Here is a 20,477-nt window from a genome sequence, read left to right on the forward strand (position 1 = left end):
TCACTTGGCCAAAAAGAGGGCAAACAAGGAGAAATAAATCAGGCTGATGGAAGACTACTGACCCTGACAGTTTCTCAAGGCAAGAGAAATAAAAGCAAAAACAAATAAATGGGACCTAATCAAACACAGTCATGTACAGATGTTCCCACAGTCATGTACGGATGTGAGACTTGGACCATAAAGAAGGCTGAGAGCTTAAGAATTGATGCTTTCAAACTCTAGCACTGGAGAATACTCTTGAGAGTCCCTTAAACAGCAAAAAGATCAAACTAGTCAATCCTAAAAGGAATCAACCCTGAATATTCATTGGAAGGACTGATGCTGAAGCTGAAGCGCCAGTGCTTTGGCCACCTGATGTGAAGAGCCAACTCACTGGAAAAGACCCTGATCCTGGGAAAGAATGAGGGCAGAAGGAGAAGAGGGCAACAGAGGATGAGATGGTTGGATGGTACCATTAAGTCACCAGACATAAGCCAACTCCAGGAGATGGTGAAGGACAGGGAAGCCTAGCATGCAGTTCATGTGGTCGCAAAGAATTGGACACGACTGACTGAGTGATCAACAACAAAATCAAACAAAAGCTTTTGCACAGCAAAGGAAACCATAAACAAAACAAAAAGACAAACTACTGCAAATAATGTAACTGATAAGGGCTTAATTTCCAAAATATATAGAGAGGAGTACAACTGATAACAAAAAAAACCCAACCCAGAAGACCTAACTAGACATCTCTCCAAAGAAAAAATACAGATGGCCAACAGGCACATGAAAAGGTGCTCATCATCACTAATTATCAAAGAAATACAAATCAAAACTATTATACAATGAGGTACCACGTCACACTGGACAGAATGGCCATCAGTAAAATGTCCACAAATATGGTCTTTCCTTATAGTCCAGTGGTTAAGAATCCACCTTGCAATGCAAGGGATACTGGTTCAATCCATGATCTGGGAAAATCCCATGTGCCGCGGAGCACCTAGGCCTGTGCACCACAACTCTAGAGCCCACAAGCCACAACTACTGAAGCCTGCGGGCTACAGCCCATGCTCCGCAACAAGAGAAGACACCTCAATTAGAGAGGAGACCCCTCTCTCCACTGAGAAAAGACCCAGCAAAGCAACAAAGACCCAGTGTGACCAAAATTAAAATAAGTAAATTAATTAACTAATTTTTTAAAACTCTACAAATAACAAATTTGGGAGAGGGTGTGGAGAAAAAGGAAACCTCTTACACTGCTGGTGAGAATGTAAATTGGTACAGTCACTATGGAAAACACTACATAGGTTCCTTAAAACAAGAAAAATAAGAGTTACCTTAAGATCTACCAATCCCATTCCTGGACTTGTATCCAGAGAAAAACAGTTTGAAAGAATACATGCACCCCAATATTCCTTGCAGTAATGTTTACAATAGCCAAGAAATGAGAGCAACCTAAATGTCTGTCAACAGATGAATAGATGAAGAAAATGTGGTGCTTATATACCATGGAATAGTACTCAGCCACTAAAACAAATGAAATAATGCCATTTGCAACAACAAAGAGATTATCAATACTGAGAAAAGTTAAGTCAGAAAGAGAAGGAGAAATAGTTATGACATCCCTTATATGTAGAATCTAAAAAGAAATGATACAAATGAAGTTGCAAAACACAAAGAGTCAGATTTAGAGAATGGCTGCCAGGAGGAAGGACTGCAAGAAGGGATAGTTAAGGAGTTTGGGGTGGACATGTGTGCACTCCTGTATTTAAAATGAATAACCAACAAGAGCCTACTATACAGCACACAAAAGTCTGCTCAATGTTATGTGGCAGCCTGTATGGGAGGGGAGTTTGGGAGATAACAGATAGCTGTACATGGATGGCCCAGTCCTTTCCCTGTTCACCTGAAACTATCACAACATTGTTAATTGGCTATAACCTGTTACAAAATAAAAACTTAGGAAAACTAAAATAGATTCAAACCAACCAAAACTGAAAGTATTCTGTGGGAAGAAACAACATATTTCTATCTGTTCACTGGAAAAGCGACTCAACCAGTTAATGTGCCAGATTACATTGAGCACCTACTATACAGTAGGCACTCTTCCAGGCTGTGAACACAGCTGTGAAGCAGGTATAAAAGCACTCTCGGATACTAGCACTCTAAGTGGGGAAGGCAGATCATAAACAAGTAAGCAAACAACCAGGACACCTCAAAGGTGCTTTTAGAACAGGATAACGTCCCAGAGAGTGACTAATGTGTGTATGTGTTGGGGAAGGCCTTCTTTATTTTTTTATTTTTTTTAAATAAAAAGTTTTATTGGAGAAAAATAGAACCACCACGTACACAGGGAAAAGAGCACAAAAATCAACTGATACAGAACTGAAAGTCACAACTACCCAAGGTTGTTTGTGATTACTTTTCAATTTCTTAAACGGCTTCCCTCAATTTTTTAAATAGCCTTGCCAATCTTCAGCTGAAATAGAATCAAGTTTTCAAAAAATTAAGAGCCTCAGCAAAGGGATCAGCTTTTAAGATAACAAAGGTGACACCAAGAGTCTCCTAATAGGACCAATTCTACCGAAAAATTTCTGAAGCACATAACTACTGAGTCTGGTAGAACAGTAGCTCAGAGACCATCAGGGATTAGTTAGAACACTGACTCAGACGGTCCAGTATGCAGAGAGGGCAAACAAAAAAGCTGCATTTCCCTGTCAGATGAGTTCACGTAAGAAAACCAAGGAGGTGCTAAGAAAATACAGGCAATGGCTGCTCAAAATAATTAAGAAGGCATTCTAAATACCACATATTATTAGACAACAGCGTGTAAAGTGATGCAATTAGAAAACAGGCAACTTAAAAAAAATATGGTCACAGGTCTTTGAGAACTCAAGAAAACAATCAATAGCAAACACAAGAGCTGAAAGTTGTCTCAGCTGAGGGTTGAAACTGAAAGTGAAGTTGCTCAGTCATATCCGACTCTTTGCGACCCCGTGGACTGTAGCCCACCAGGCTCCTCCGTCCATGGGATTCTCCAGGCAAGAATACTGGAGTGGGCTGCCATTTCCTTCTCCAGGGAAGGGCTTCTTTAAACCAGGTCATTGAGAAAGGACCTCAGGCAAGAAAGACAAATATCATATAATATCACTCAAAGAAAATTAAAAAAAAAACTGATACATACAGACTTATTTACGAAACAGAACCCGACTCAAGGATTTAGACAATGAACTTGCTGTTTCCAGAGGGGAAAGGAGAAGGGCATGGATAGTTAGAGAGTTTGTGACTGACATGTACTGTATTTAAAACAGATAACCAGCAGAACCTAATGTACAACAGGAATCAAAACAAAATTGTAAATTAACTATAATTCAATAAAATTAAATACAAAACAAAGACTGCTGACCCTGAATCCTCAGCTGCAATTTTGGGCTACAGGTGTTCAGGCACTAAGGAGTAGGGATGCACTCTCCATAGACATACTAACCACAGCACATAACTCAGCACTTTAAGAAAGTGGTGATGTGAGGAGTAAAGAGCTGTCCTTAGGGGAAAGGAGAAAGACAGCCTGGCTCAGAGGATAGAGGTGGGTGTGCAGGCCTTACCCAGCATGCATACAAGTGCAAAGTTCTCCAGCATGACATCGAGGTATAGCTGTATCTGAGCCTCATCAAGAAGACACCATTCCTCCCAGGAGAAGTACATGGCCACATCCTCAAAGGTCACACTGCCCTGGTATAACACGAACAAATAAAACCATGAACAGTCTCCCCTGAAAAGCCACCATCTATTTTCCCATGTATCTCCCCACAGCCCAGTAGATGTAACCCCCTGGAAACCTCCTCTGATCTGAACCTTCCACTGCCTCCAGAATACACAGGCAGTCATTTGAAGCTGAAATCCTGCTCTTCCCTGCTGCTTATTCCCACCAGAAAAAAAGGAGACCTGCACTTACCTAAACCAGCTCAGCTTCACCTCAAAGCACTTCCATGGACTGACACGAGTTCCAGGAGTAATGTTCCATACTTCCTCCACAGAGCAGGCCTGTACTCAATAACCCAAGCATGGGGTTCCCAAGGTCCCCAAACCAAAAAACTGGTAGGATGGCAGGTGAAGAGCCCCAAGACCTTACTCAAATACAGAGAATTTGCGCCTAGGGGTGATAACAAGTGAGAGACTGGAACAACTTCTACTTACTAAAAGTGCTTCTGCAGCCCTGGGAATCTGCGGGAACACGAAAGCCACGGAGAAGAGTGACCAGGGCGGTGCTCCAAGGACTCAGGACATGCCAGGGCCGCTGCCTGGTACCACGGCCAGGGGAGCCTCAGCTGACTGGCTAACCTCTCCTCTGTGACTCCATCATCAGTGCTACCCTTTACCATATGCTACCGTGGAAAAGCCACAACTTCCCTCTGCTCAAAGTACTCATCACTCCCTACAGACTTTTCTTCCACTGAACAGTTTTTGGAGAACTTTTAAAAGCTCGACGAGATCGTGTCCTTCCTTTGTTCAAAACTCCACGGCTCCCAAGGCCCTAAGAAGAAAGGTACAATACAACCTCTCATCTAGTAATCGAGCTGCAGCCTGACCTCAAACTTTGCTCCTCACAGAAACAGTATGTACTATAGATTCCCCAAGGATCCTGCTTCAGCTGCATCCAAGCCTCACCCACACATTACACTTGTCTTCAGAAATAAGGACACCACCTCCGAAGGCCTCCATGTTCTGAACCAGGGGCCTGAGATAAAGCGACCTGAGCAGTCGCTTCTAACTCTGGGCAACAGTATTTCAGTGAGGAAATGGGCAGGGGAGAACCCGGAGCACGAAGCGTTTACCTGATGTAGAGCCGAAAGCGCAGCCGCCGCCATAGTAGCCTGTGGGCGGAGCGACAACACTCGAACAACCGAGTCGGACTCGGCACGGTTATTCTCGGCCGACGGCGACGCCTGCAACCCTGCGCAGTACGGACAAAGCGTCCAACTTCGCCTTAGCCCCTCACCTCCCTCTCCAACAACACACTCCGGAGTTTCTGACCAGCTCCACAGTCCCAGTAGCGACCAAAATGTCAGCCATCGAAACACCGGAAGTCCCACTACCGGCTGTTCCGCCTCTAAGAAATGCACCGCCTTTGGATTTTCATTGGTTGAAGGTGGCTTTAGCGCAAAATCTTCTGGGTAATGTAGTGCCACAGCCTCGAGCAATTGCGCCCCACTCTGGAAGCCCCAAGGGAAAAAGCTCGGCGGCACCGCGAGGATCGCAGAGAAATCACCTGAGGTGGAGGAGGGTGGTTCCACAATTCTAAAGAGGATGGGGGCCCCATGAGGGAACGAAAATAGGGTGCTACAGAGCAGCCTATCCTTTAATGCTTTACTTTTAATTATTTAACGCTACTGATCACTTAAGTGTTATAGACATAATCTCAGACTCCTTGAAACCAACCCTACTTGACATCCGTTGGTAACTGGAAGTAAACATACATTATCCTATTGCTCTTGAAATGTATGCAGCTTGAAGTGTTGAAGTCATTTAAGAAAAAAGTCTACAATACCCTGAATGGGAATGCAGAAAGTTGGTATCAAACAGGCTTGATGAAGCCTAACAAGAGATAAAGCAACTTAGCAAGTATAACTCCCACATTGACATCTAGTCAAACACCTGTTTCCTACGCTTATCTGATTTCTATGGCAAGAGTCTTAAGTTGGCTTGCAAAGAACAGCCCTTATGATGTTTCATGCCAGTGTTTTTCCATCCACTGTCCCCTAACATTTCTTCTTAACTATAAATTCTCAGCTGTCTTTACTGTAACATTGAACTCAATCTTTCACCCATATTGTAACAAGCCCAGAACTTTGGGCATCCATCTCACACGCCTGTCCCAACATCTCTCTAGAGTGTTTGTGTGTTTCTCTGGCCAAACCTGCTGTGCTGGGTCTGAAATTCCCACTGTATCTTCCAACAAGATCTCACATCTCATCCCCCTTTGTGCCGTGGTACATGAGTTTGTAGATCCAGCCACAGTGGAAGGGTGGTCAGCGTTCAAACTCTGTCACACTGTGTGCCCTGTTGGGCTAACATGCAGCAATATTTAGAATACTTTCATGTGCAATAAAGCTATTGGAGTTACATTAAGGGCTTAGTTTACAAACGCATTCTAAGATGTATGCAATAACATGATACCTGGGATTATAAATTTAAAAAACACAAAAGTACATGATGCTACAAAAACACAAAAAACTTGCATGATAAGATAGTTGATATAACATAGGGCAAGCACCCAATAATCATTCCATTTATATAAACATTTGAAAATAGTCTCACAAAAGTGGTGGGCTGCACTCAAGGCTCAGTGGTAAAGAACCCACATGCCAGTGCAAGAGACACAGGTTTGATTGATCCCTGGTCTAGAAAGATCCCACAGGCCCCTGGAGCAACAAGCCCATGCACCACAACTAGTGAGCCTGTGCTCTAGAGCCTGGAACAATGACTGAAGCCCATGATCTAGAGCCGGTAGTGTGCAACAAGAGAAGCCACCGCTCTCCACAACTAGAGAAAAGACTGCACAGGAATAAAGATATAGCACAGTCAAAAATAAGTAAGTAAATACCATTATATATTTTTAAAAGTAGAATATGCTCTTGCATCAGTAATTTTAACGCTGAGGATGAATTAAAAATGGCAGGAGGACACTGCTTCAAGGTGTGTACACAAGTATCAAAACGTACATTTTAAATAAGTAAAATTTATTTTAAGTCAACTATACATCAATGAAATGTTTAAAACAAATATCCAATACCTGTCATTTTATAAACATTCAAGTAATGTAAAATTCTTAAAATTATATATAGAGATACTGAACTTGTAAAAGGGGGAAGTACACAATGGTGGCCTACTGGCCAAGGTTCCCAACTCCAGGTTAAGTGACATTATGCTGGCAATCTGACACTGACTATGGGAGTATTTACACCCACAGAAATTGGCAAACATTATAAAATAGGACTTACTTTGTAACTTAATGTCTGCACTTAAGACTGAAATAGCCTATGTTAAAAATTCAGATTTATCTTAAATGTGTATAATGTATCTGCTCATTACATCATGCATACTAAAGAAATTGATGAAAACACGAGAACATTTTCTTTCAGTATTCCAAAATTCTGTGCAGACATCATTGACATTACTGGCTAATGGGTGAACTCTCACAGATGTCTTTCTTGTTTACCTGCTCTCCTATTCATCAAAAAAAGAGAAAATGGGGACATAAAAGAAGGCAAAGATAAGAATAGGAAGATCTCCAAACAAGACACATAGGTAAAGAGATATTAAGAAACAACACTCAACCTCAAGAATCCTGACGAATGCAATTAAAATCATGATTTCACACTGCTGTTACATGGTCTTCACTGGAGGTATCAGCATGCATCCAGTCTTAGATTTTAACATAGACTGAATTTCTGGGTCCTATGGTAGCTTTATTCCTACATTTAACAAATCTCCATACTGTCCTCCCTAATGTTTATATAAATTTCCACTCTCACTATATACCCTGAGAAAACTGTAATTCAAAAATACACGTGTTCCAATGTTCACTGCAGCAATATTAAAATAGCTAGGACATGGAAGGAACCAAGATACTCACTGACAGATGAATAGATAAAGAAGTTGTGGTATATATATAGAGAGTATTACTCAGCCATAAAAAATAATCAATGTGTCAGTTCTAGTGAGGTGGATGAACTTAAAAGCCCATTATACAAAGTCAAAAAAAGGACAACAAATATAGTTTACTTATGCACACATATGGAATCTAGAAACATGGTACTGATGAACTTATTTGCAGGGAGAAAACAGAAATATAGACATAGAGAAGAGATTTATGGACACAGCAGGTGAAGGAGAGGGTGAGAGGAATTCAGAGTATCATTGAAATATATAATTACCATGTGTAAAATAGCTAGTGAGAAGTTGCAGTATAACACAGGGAGCTCAACTCAGTGCTCTCTGACAACATAAGGGAGGTGGGATGGAGTGGGGGGGGGGGGCACGGTCAAGAAGGAGGGTACATACAGATACTTATGCCTGATTCATGTCATTGTATGAAAGGAACCAAAGTACTGTAAACAAAGTTTCCAAACAAAAATATTTTTTTAGAAATGTTCATTAACTGTGCTTCCTAATGATGCGGGGGGGGCAAGTTCTTGCTGATTAACAATCATTACTGGGCAACTTCCACTTTTCGAAGTGAGTGGGGGTAGGAGGAGAAGTGACAGGACATGCAGAGGTTAACAGGAAGAATGTTGGAGACCAGGCTATGTGAGGACCACAGAGGATGCTCTTAGTTCTTCAGTGTTCCTCACATTGCCTAGAACACGAGTGGGTCAACTGCATAATGGGACAACAGGCACATCCCAAAGTGGTGAAGCCAGTGTAAAATGTAGAGTGACCCAACGAGTGAGTCTGGAGTCCCTGGCTTAGTGTTGCTGTCCCTGTGAAGAACTTGCAAGGGGAGAGTGTTTGCAAGAATTATGCAAAGGTGGAAATAAAGCTGGAACCCCTGGTGGTGATGCAGGCATCAGGTGTGCATAGTTCATGGTCAGAACACAGGAAATAGGAGTCCCTGCTCTGAGCAGCAGAAAAGCAACCAGCGTATATGTGCAGTGTAGAGGAATCCCTCTCACGAAAGGTCTGACAATAGAGAGCCCTTATGAAAAGCCCTCTACCTCTCTGAGATGGATGTCCCTTCTTTCTCAGATAGCAATAATAAAAACTGAATCACAGCACTGGTTTGGTTGAGTAGCTAAATGGAAGAATCTGCAGGAAACTCATCAATGTTGGTTTTCAGAAAAAAGATAATCAGCGTGAGGCTGGGGTATAAGCAGGGCTCATCAGGCAGGAGATGAGGGGTGCAGAAGTGTCAGGATGGACAAGGTGTTCTTTCAGTCTCCAAACCTGGAGGGAGCAGGAAGAGGTAAAATGACCAGACTCCCTAAATCTTGAAACAGGTTACCTGGAATTAAATCCCAGATCTGTATCCATTGCAAAGAGATCACAAACATGATACAGCATCTCTGTGCTTCAGTTTCCTCTCTAGAAAGTGTCCATTTGCTGCATAGGTACGTCCCACTTTCTTACTACCTCAAATCCCTCAATGTCACTGCCAGTCATATTGCGATATTCATAAAGCCCTTTCTCCAGTGTGAGCTACTTGACGGCTAATCAAGTGGCACTTTCAGGAAAATGATTGACCACATTCCTTGCACTCGTAAGGGTTTTCTCTAGCGTGGTTTATCCTAAAGGAACTCAGTTGGTGGGTTTGGTTAAAGGATGTCCTATATTCACTGCACATATACAGTGTCTCTCCTCTGTGACTGCCCTGATGATAATGGAAGCCAGACAGAATATATAAGACTTACCACATACATTACACTAATAAGGCCTTTCTAAAGTATGAATTCACTGATGTCCAATGAAACAGTACTTACAGGTAAAAGATTTATCACATTCCTTGTACTGATAAGGCTTTTCTCCACTATGGATTTTGCTATGGGTACTGAGGTACTTCCTTCAGCTAAAGGATTTCCAACATTCAGTGCAGGCGTAAGGCCTTTCTCCACTGTGAACTCTGTGATGTACAATTCTGTTCCAGTTTTGGAAAAAAGATGTATTATATTCATTGCACTCGTAAGACTTTTCTCCAGTGTGGATTTTCCTATGGATATGTAGAAGCTGTCTCTGGCTAAAGAGTTACCAATATTTAAGCCCTTTCAGAAGTGTGAACTCTCTGATGCCGATGAAGGCCTGACCTATCAGTAAAACATTTCCCACATTCTCTGCACTCATAAGGCTTTTCTCCACTGTGAACTCTCTGATGCCGATGAAGACGTGACCTATCAATAAAACATTTTCCACATTCAATGCACTCATAAGGTCTTTCTCCACTATGAACACTCTGATGATTCTGGAGGCCTCTCTTAACAATAAAAGATTTCCCACATTCACTGCACTGATAGGGCCTTTCTCCGCTGTGAACTCTCTGATGATACCGGAGACCACTTGAAAAAATAAAACATTTCCCACATTCACGGCACTCATAGGGCCTTTCTCCACTGTGAACTCTCTGATGATACTGAAGACCTCTCTTATCAATATAACATTTCCCACATTCACTGCACTCATAAGGCCTTTCTCCAGAATGAACTCGCTGATGATAATGGAGGTCAGATTTAGCAATAAAAGATTTCCCACATTCACTGCACCCATAGGGCCTCTCGCCACTGTGAACTCTCTGATGATACTGGAGGCCACGCAGAGCAACAAAAGACTTTCCACATTCACTGCACTCATAAGGCCGTTCGCCAGTGTGAACTCTCTGATGGTCAATTAACCTCCCCTTTTGGATGAAAGATTTACCACATTCCTTGCATTTATAAGGCTTTTCTCCAGTGTGGATTTTTCTATGGATTCTGAGGTACCTCCTTTGGCTAAATGACTTTCCACATTCAGGACAGGCATATAGCGTTCCTCCAGAGTTAAATCTCTGACCTGCAAGGAAGCCAGATTTGTGGGTAAAAAATTTTCCAGAATGGCTGCATTCATAAGACCTTTCTCTGGCACGAACTTCCTGGTGCTGAATAAGGCTATTTCTTCGGGTGCAGGCTTCCCTACATTTGCTGAACTCACAAAATCCTTCACCAGTGAGGGCTTCTTCATCCTGAACAAGCATGTCTGTGGGGTTGGAGACTATCTTGCCTCCTCCCCAGCTCTGATGACTTTTTCCACTGTGAAAAACAGCATCATACTTCTTACTGTTGTTTTGTGGCATCCTGGTATTAGTGGTTTGTTTCTGAACTCCCATGTAGGCCAGTAAGTCATTCCCAATCTCCGTGTTGGTAGACAGATTCCTTGCTGCATGGATTGTACAGCTTTTCAAATATGCAGGTCTTCCCATATGACACTGGCAGAATTTCACTCCAATGCGGTGCTGAACATTGGCAGTAAAATAGAATTGTTTCCCACATGCCCCACACATGTATTCTTTTTGCTCCCTATTTGTTCCTTGCTCTTCAGCTAAATGTAAAATGTCTCTCAAGACTGGGACACATATCTTACAGGGCTGGGTATTCTCAGGAGACAATTCTGCCCTGGGAGCCCTAATCTGTGATGCTCCCTCTGCAGATACATTCTGTTCAGAACATGTCTCTGCATCCTGGACTCCACGACAAGAACCTGAAAACAAACAGGTTGACTTTATTGGAGGGAATGACATCATCACAACTGTACATCTGATACATGAAAGAGGCAGTCCATAGAATCATGTTCAGGACATGAACTGGGATTAAACTGAAGTAGCAACTGCTCTCACCATGTCCAGGACACAAGGACTGGATGTGGCTCTCACAGCCAAGTGGTTAAGACACTGCACTGCCAATGCAGGGAGTGCAAGATCAATCCCTGGCCATGGAACTAAGATCCCACATGTCTCACAGTCAAAAAAAAAGAGGAGAAGGTAAAAAAAAAAAAAGAAATAGTTACTATATTAATATCAAAGCTGACTTAACACAAGCAAAGTCATCAGGGATAAAGAGAATAACACAATGATAAAGGGGTCAGTTTTTCAGATTTCAAAATAATCCTTCAAAACATTTAAATGCCTAACAACAGAATATTTAAATGTGAGGCAAAACAGACCTACAAGTAGAAACAGATGTAATAGTTGGAGACTATAATAGTTGGAGACTTCATTCAACACTCCTCTACCAGAAATGAACAGATTCAGCAAACAGAAATTCTGTAAGGATGCTGTTGAACTGAAAAGTACCATCATCAATCAACTGGATGTAAGGACACCTAAAGACTACTAGTATACTCCATCCAAAATCAGCACAATAGTATATTCATGCTGACATATAACATTCACAAGATAGACCACATCTTAGGTCAGAAAACATACCTTAACAAATTTGATACAACTGAAATCATACAATGTCTTTTCTCAGAGCACCGTGGAATTATAACAAAAATCGGTAACACAGTTGGGAAGAACCCCTGGAAAAGAGAAAGGCTACACACTCCAGTATTCAGGCCTGGAGAATTCCATGGACTGTATAGTCCACGGGGTCACAAAGAGTTGGACATGACTGAGCAACTTTCAAAAAAAATTAAGCAACACAAAGATAACTGAAAAAATTTCCAAAATTTTGAGAATTAAACTATACACTTTCAAATAAAACATGGGTCAAAGAGGTAGTCCCAAAAAAGAAATGTTAAGAAAACTCTTAGTTAGAACTTAACATGGAACAACAGACTGTTCCAAATAGGAAAAGGAGTACGTCAAGGCTGTATACTGTCACCCTGCTTATTTGACTTATATGCAGAGTACATCATGAGAAATACTGGGCTGGAAGAAGCACAAGCCGGAATCAAGATTGCCAGGAAAAATATCAATAACCTCAGATATGCAGATGACACCACCTTTATGGTAGAAAGCGAAGAACTAACAAGACTCCTGATGAAAGTGAAAGAGGAGAGTGAAAAGTTGGCTTAAAGGTCAACATTCAGAAAACCAAGATCATGGCATCTGGTCCCATCACTTCATGGTAAATAGATGGGAAAACAGTGGCAATAGTGACTGACTTTATTTTTTTGGGCTCCAAAATCACTGCAGATGGTGACTGCAGCCATGAAATTAAAAGACACTTACTCCTTGGAAGGAAAGTTATGACCAACCTAGACAGCATTTAAAAAGCAGAGACATTAAAAAAAAAAAAAAAGAAGCATAGACATTACTTTGTCAACAAAGGTCCATCTAGTCAAAGCTATGGTTTTTCGAGCAGTCACGTATGGATGTGAGAGTTGGACTATAAGGAAAGCTGAGCACCAAAGAATTAATGCTTTTGAACTGTAGTGTTGGAGAAGACTCTTGAGAGTCCCTTGAACTGCAAGGAGATCCAACCAGTCCATCCTAAAGGAGATCAGTCCTGAATATTCATTGGAAGGACTGATGTTGAAGCTGAAACTCCAATACTTTGGCCACCTGCTGCGAAGAGCTGGCTCATTTGAAAAGACCCTGATGCTGGGAAAGATTGAGGGAGATGCAGGAGGAGAAGGGGACGACAGAGGATGAGATGGTTGGGTGGCATCACCGACTCAACGGACATGAGTTTGGGTAAACTCCAGTTGGTGATGGACAGGGAGGCCTGGCGTGCTGAGGTTCATGGGGTCGCAAAGAGTCGGACACAACTGAGCGACTAAACTGAATTGAAGAAACTTTTTAAGTATTTTCAAATAAACACAACACTTCTCAAAGTAAGTGAAAGCAGTGTTTATAAGGCAATTTATAACACTGAATGAACATATTACAAAAGGAGACCTAAAATCAATTATCTGTGCTTTTACCTTTTAAAACTACTATATAGAAAAATCAACAAAGCTCAAAAAAACCTTGTTATTTAAAATGACTAATAATATAAAAAGGATTCTAGTCAGTCTAACTGTTAAAATGAGGCAGTACACAAATTAATAATATCAAAAATGAAAGAAAAGGGAAAAAAATGAAAGAGGTGGGATATCCTTCATGGTCCATTGGCTAAGACTCCTAACTCTCCAAGCAAGGGGCCCAGAATCCATCCCTGGTTGGGGAACTAGATACCACATGCTGCATCTAAGAGTTCACATGCCTCAACTAAAAGATCCACATACTATGAAATATCAGTAAATTGAATCAAAAACTGTAAAAAAAAAAATTATATACCATGACCAACTGGGATTATTGCAAGGTACACAAGGATAATGTAACATTCAAAAATCAATAAACGAAATCCGTGTCAAGAATCCCCTGGCAGTCCAGTGGCTAAGAATATATCTGCAGGGGATACGGATAAGATCCCTGGTCCAGGAAGACTCCACATGCCACAGGGCAACTAAACCCTCAGGTCACAAGTACTGAAACCAACCTGTAAACCTTGCTCACTACAACTAGAGAAAATCCTCCCAGCAACAAAGACCCAATGCAACCAAAAAAAACTTTTTTTAAGTATTCTACAAACAAAAGCAACCAAAAAAGACAACCTAAAAACTGGGAGAAAATATTTGCAAATGATTTAAGTCAGAAAGAGAAAGACAAATACCATTTGATATCACTTCTTTATGGAATCTGAAATATGACACAACATATCTACATATAAACATACCTAGGAAACAGAAACAGACTCAGGAATAGAGAACAAACTTGTGTCTGCCAAGTGGGAGGGAGGTAAGTGAGGGAAGGATTGGGAATATAGGATTAGCAGATGCAAACTAGTAAACATAGCATGGGTAAACAAGGTCCTGATGTCACATTACAGGAGACTATATTCAATACCTGTGATAAGCCGTAAGGGAAACGAATAAGGAATATATATATATGTCTGCGTGTATGTGTGTGTATAAAAACTTAGTAGCTAAGCTGTGCAGCAAAAATTAACATAAAGTTGAGAACTGAACAGAATATTTTAATAACATTATAAAAACAAAAAAACTACTGACCCTGAATCCTGAACTGCAAATTTGGGGATACAGGTGTTCTGGCACTGAGGTTCCGCTCTTCCTAGCTATACTAACCACAGGACATAACTCAGCATTTTGAGAAAGTAGTGCCCATGGTCCATATGTGAGAAGGACATAACTGCCCCAGGGGAAAAGGAGAAAGGCAGAGCCTAGCTCAGAGGAAGGAGGTGGGTGTGCAGGCCTTACCCAGCATGCACACAAGTGCAAAGTTCTCCAACATGACATCAAGGTACAGGTGTATTTGAACCTCATCAAGAAGACACCATTCATCCCAGGAGAAGTACACAGCCACATCCTCAAAGGTCACACTGCCCTGGTACAATAGGGACAAATAAAACAATGAACAAACTCACTCCCAAAAAACCACCATCCAACTTCTTTGCACATCTCCCCCACTTCCCAGTCAGATGGGGCCTCTTGAAACCTGGGATTAAAAAAAAACCTCCCTCCTTTGATCTGACCCTCCCATTGGCTGCAGAAAACACAGGTAGTTGTTTCAAGCCAAAATCCTGCTCTTCCCTACTGTTTATTCCCACCAGGAAAAAAAAAAAATACCTGCACTTACCTAAACCAGTTCAGCCTCACATTAAAAATGACCAGTTCCACACTTCCTCCCATTGATGATGGAAAATAAAAACCACCTCAACAAACCCCAGCCTGCATTCAGGACCCTGAAAGTGGGGTTCTCCAGGGCTCCCAAACCAAGGGTCTGGGTAAATGGCAAGTGAAGAGCCTCAAAACCCTTCTCAAATACAAAGAATGTGTGCATCGGCTTGAGAATAATTGAAGGACAGGGACAACCTCCATTTACCAAAAATGCTTCTGCAGTTCTGGGAATCTGTGGGAACGGGCAGGCCATGGAGGAAGGTGACCTGGGTGACGCTCCAGGGGCTCAAACTTTCCCAGGACTTGTGCCTGGGACCAGAGCCCTGGTAATGGCACGGTAGCTGGCTAAGGTCTTCTTCGTGACTCCATCCTCAGTACAACCTCTTACGAGTTGTAAGCAAGGAAAAGCCAGAAATTCCCTCTGCCTCAAATTAATCATCACCCACCAACAGACTTTTCCTTCACTGAACAGTTTTGGAGCCTAATTTTAAAAAAGCTAAATTCAGATGACGTTCCTCCTGTGCTCAGAACTCTTCACCGCTTCCAGAGGGTCTATGCAGGAAATTATAATCTCTCATTTGCCACTCCAGGTGAAGCCTGCCCGCAAACTTTGTTCCTCACAGAAGTTGGACTGACCTGAGGTTCCCCAACATTCCTGCTTCAGTTGCATCTCAAAGCCTCACTCACATATTATACAGGTCCTCGGAAATAAGGACATCACCCGTGAAGGCCTGCAAGAGGCTTTCAGGCCTGTCGTGGAAGAGGGCCCTGAGATAAAGCGACCTGAGCAGGCGCTCTCACACGGGGCATTCATATTTTGACGGCAAAGGGGGCAGGGCAGAGCGTTTACCTGAGGTGGCGCCGGCAGCGAAGCCGCCGCCATCCGAGCCTGTGGGCGGAACGGAGCTTCCAAAGTGGAGCGACCAGGTCGGTTTCGGTACGATAACTCCCCGCAGAAGGGGACCTCCCCGACCCTAAGAAGAGACCCTGTGCAGTATGCACGAAGGCTCCGCTTCCGCCTTACGCCCCTCACTTCCCAGCAAACTCCTCACTCCTAAGCTTATTACCAGCCCCACGGTCTCAACAACAAACAAAACGTCTAAATAAACGCGCCGGAAGTCACACTGCCAGATGTTCGGCCTCCAGGAAATGTGCAGCTCTACCTCGCCTTAGCGCAAGTTCTTCTGGGTAATGTAGTGCCAAGGCCTCAAGGAATGGCGCCACACTGGGAGCCTAAGGAGGAAAGCCAAGCAGCACTGGGAGGAGCGCTGGGAAATCACGTGTCGGGGGCCTCCGTCCTCATTAAAGACATGGGGAGTCGATGACGAAATAGGGGTGGGTGCTTCAGAGAATTTAAATCTTTAATCATACTGATCACTGAAGTGTAGGGATAATCTAGCTGACATCCTCTGGTAACTGGAAGTAAGAAAACATTATCTTACTGCTCTTGAAATGCATGCAGCCTAAAGTGCTCAAGTCATCTATAAATTATGGTCAGGGAAAAGAAAAAAAGACTACAGGATTCTGACTGGGACTGTGGAAAGTTGATACTGGGCAGGCCTGCTACAGCTGAACAAGAGAGAAAACACTTAGAAAAGGCTGTCTTGCCTGCATAGTCAGTGATCGTGTGCAACTAAGTGAGAAACAATGATGGATAATCAGGACACCCAAAATGGCTGTATTCTTCCTCTTTGTATATTTCCTGCGCCACCAGTCCGATTCACCTATACCCTACTCACCTGCCTGAACTTTCACTTAACAATAAAGCCTCATCTGTCAATACCTACCTTCTTGCTCTAGCCCCAGATAGTCCTTGTTTTTGTCATTAGATAGTAATTACTTCACATTGAGTTTCTCAGAGACTGTGAGTGGCCTGCTTTTTTCCTGGTTTCCCTGTCAACTGATGAGCCAACCTCACCTCAATTCCCTCTAAAGCAAGTAACCTCACTATCCTCCCCAGTTAAAAAGCCTCCCGCCACATCCTGCCTGCTGTGTCTGACCACGGTGGTGTGTCTCTCCTGGACCTTGTGATGTCTTTGTCCTTGTCTCTGGGCTCTTTCTTTGGTATTCAGGCTGAGCGATTATTAATATGTTATCCCGACTCTAAGACTAGACCCCTTTGTCTCTCACAGCTGATCAGTGTCTCCAGTTTCTGCCACTCCTGCCCTGCCTGGCAGAGTTCCACAGGGAGGAGGGAGGGCCAGGGTGGCTTCTCTGAAGGTATGCTGAGGTGGGTAAACTATGGCTAAGCAGCTGTCAAAAATGTGGGCTGCTCCTCATGCATCCATGGAGTAACTGCCAACAATGGCCACCACAGCCCAGCCTGGGCTCTGCCCTGGAACTTGACTTTGCTCCCCAAAATCAAGTCCTTACCCTGGTCTTGACTGCACCAGATCCAGCAACATGTTGGGGCATGGAGTTAGTGGAGCCAGAGCATGTCTTCTCCTTGGCTGGGGTATATGTGAACCTGCTCACTGGAAACCAGCTGCTAATAAAGCAGACCTCACTCTGCCAGGCTCTAGGGCCAGGAGCGAGCAAGCAAACTCCTACTAAACAGGGTTCAGGCTCCTGCAACTTTTCTGTCTGTCCCACTGTGCCTCCAACCAGTCCACCACATAGAACCTAGAACTGGAACATTGTTTCTTGAACTACTCACACTCCAGATGACATGATGTTACAAACACACACACACAAAATGCATGATATTGTTATGTAGTTAGAATAGGGAAAAGGAGTCCAGAATGGCAGTGGCTAAAAGACCTGGACAATAGAACAAAGGAAAGTCTGAGGACCAGAGTGAGAACCGCAGGTGAAACAAACAGAAAAACACATAACAAGAGGAGCCAAAGCTCTCTCTCTCTCTCTCTCTCTCTCTCTCTCTCTGTCTCTCTCTCTGTCTCTCTCTCTCTCTCTCTCTCTCTCTCTCTCCTGCACAACGGGGCTCTCTTCTCTTCATGTCTTTCCTGGTGCCTCGAAGATGGATTTTCCTGCTGTCTTCTAAATAAAACAGAGCTGTAACACTGGGCTGAAACACTGATTTATCTAAGAGCTATAACACGGTCTGTCCAAGACCCGAGAGCTGTGACACGCCGAGGGGGGCTTTAATGTCCATCACTCCAAATCTTTGTTGTGACAAGACAAAAACCAAGGAGCATACACTTGCCTGATAATATGATAAATGATCTCACAAAGGGGTAGGACCCAATAGTCATTCCATTTATATAAACATTTGAAAATAGTCATCACAAAAGTAGTGGGCTTCCCTCATGGCTCAGTGGTAAAGACTGCGTCTGCCAATGCAGGAGACAAGGGTTCAATCCTTGGTCCGGGAAATACCAGAGGTCACAACTATTGAGCCTGTGGTCTAGAGCCTGGGAACCAAAACTACTAAGTGCATATGCAAAACCTATTGAAGCCCGAGTGCCCTAGAGCCCTGCTCTAGCATGCTGCAATGAGACACCCGTGCACCACAACTAGAAACTAGAAAAAAGCCTGTGCAACAATGAAGACCCAGCACCATCAAAAATAAATAAAATTATATATTTTAAAAAGTGGAATATAAAAAAAATACATAAATAAAAAGTGGAATATGCTCTTACATCAGTAATTTTAATGTTGAGGATGAATTAAAATGGCAGGTAGAAACTGGTTTGAGGAGTATACACAAAGTATCAGAATATTGAAATTTACATTTTAAATATGTAAAATTTAAGTCTACTACACAACCATAAAACAATTTTTAAAATATGCAAAACCTGTCACCATATGATCATTCAACTACGGTAGCATTCTTGAAAGTTATTTTTGGCAAGCGAACCTGTAAGGGGGGAAAGTATACATTGGTGCACTACTGGCAATGCTTCCCAACTCCATGTTCAGTAACATTATGTTTGCAATCCGACATTGGCTGTGGAAGTATTTACACTCACGGAAATTGGCAAACACTATAATATAAAGCTAAATATAATATAAAGCTAAATATCAAAAAAGGACTTACTTTGTAACTGAATGTCTGCACTTAAGATTGAGGTAGCTTATGTTAGTAGTATACATTTATCTTAAATGTGTATAATGTATTTGATCATTACATTATGTATAGCAAAGAAATTGAGGAAAACATGAGAACCATGTTCTCTCAGTATTCCAAATTCAAATTCCATGCAGGAGACACTCACATTATTGAAGAATAAGTGAAATGTCACAGATATCTTTGTTGTTTCCCTGCTCTCCTCTTTGTCACAGAAAGGGAAAATGGGTTAATCCCACAAAATAAAAGTAGGCAAAAAGATAGGAACAGAAAGATATCCAAACAAGACATGCAGGAAAAGAGATGTTAAAAACCAACAACACTCAACATCAAAAATCCTGAGAAATGCAACTAAAATCATAATGATTTCATACTGCTATATTACAGTCTTCATTGGAGGTGTCAGCATGCATTCAGTCTTAGAGTTTAAGGTAGGCTGGATTTCTGGGTCATGTGGTAGTTTTTAGCTTTTTAAGAAATCTCCATTCTGTTCTGCATAATGGCGATATCAATGTACATTCCCACCATAGACCCTGAGAAAACCATAATTCAAAAAGAAACATGGACCCCAGTGTTCTTTGCATACTGTTTACAATAGCTAGGACATGGATGCAAACTAGATGTCCACTGGCAGATGAATGGGTAAAGAAGTTGTGGTACATTTATACAATGGAATATTACTCAGCCATAATAAGGAATCAATTTGAGTAATTTCTAGTGAGGTGGATGAACCTAGAGCCCATTATACAGAGTGAAGTAAGCCAGAAAGATAAATACCAATACAGTATACTAACGCATATATATGGAATTTTAAAAGATGGTAACAATAACCCTATATGCAAGACAGAAAAGGAGACACAGATGTATAGAACAGACTTTTGGACTCTATGGTAGAAGGCGAGGGTGGGATTATCTGAGAGAATAGCATTGAAACAAGTATATTAGCAAGTGTGAAACAGATCACCAGCCCAGGTTGGATGCATGAGACAAATGCTCAGGGCTGATTCACTGGGAAGACCCAGAGGGATAGGATGGGGAGGGAGGTGGGAGGGGGGATCAGGATGGGGAACACATGTAAATCCATGGCTGATTCATGTCAATGTATGGCAAAAACCACTACAATATTGTAAAGTAATTTGCCTCCAACTAAAAAAAATAAATGGAAAAAAAAAAGAAAGAAACTTGGACCCCATTGTTCATTGCGTACTATTTACAATAGCTAGGACATGGATACAAACTATATGTCCACTGACAGATGAATGGATAAAGAAGTTGTGGTACATGTATACAATGGAATATTACTCAGTCATAATAAGGAATCAAT

At 42.2% G+C, this 20,477-nt stretch overlaps 2 protein-coding genes across 2 annotated transcripts in view; both read right to left on the bottom strand.

Annotated features, from left to right (window-relative positions):
* LOC133054975 (zinc finger protein 211-like) overlaps positions 1-5,621 on the bottom strand; it is a 67,378-nt gene extending 61,757 nt beyond the window's left edge. Inside the window, 3 exon segments of the mRNA XM_061140425.1 lie at positions 3,585-3,711; positions 4,177-4,203; positions 4,815-5,621. Coding sequence (XP_060996408.1) covers positions 3,585-3,711; positions 4,177-4,203; positions 4,815-4,847 — 187 coding nt within the window. The 5' untranslated portion in view covers positions 4,848-5,621.
* Positions 5,622-6,702: 1,081 nt separating this feature from the next.
* LOC133054979 (zinc finger protein 211-like) lies at positions 6,703-16,268 on the bottom strand. The gene is made up of 3 exons (XM_061140429.1): positions 15,977-16,268; positions 14,707-14,833; positions 6,703-11,202 (listed from the first exon to the last, which is right to left on the bottom strand). Exons 1-3 carry the CDS (start codon positions 16,007-16,009, stop codon positions 9,731-9,733), a joined length of 1,632 nt encoding a protein of 543 aa, XP_060996412.1. The 5' UTR covers positions 16,010-16,268; the 3' UTR covers positions 6,703-9,730.
* Between the last annotated feature and the right edge of the window lie 4,209 nt (positions 16,269-20,477).

Source organism: Dama dama, chromosome 4, assembly GCF_033118175.1.
Source record: "Dama dama isolate Ldn47 chromosome 4, ASM3311817v1, whole genome shotgun sequence".
NCBI lineage: Eukaryota > Metazoa > Chordata > Mammalia > Artiodactyla > Cervidae > Dama > Dama dama.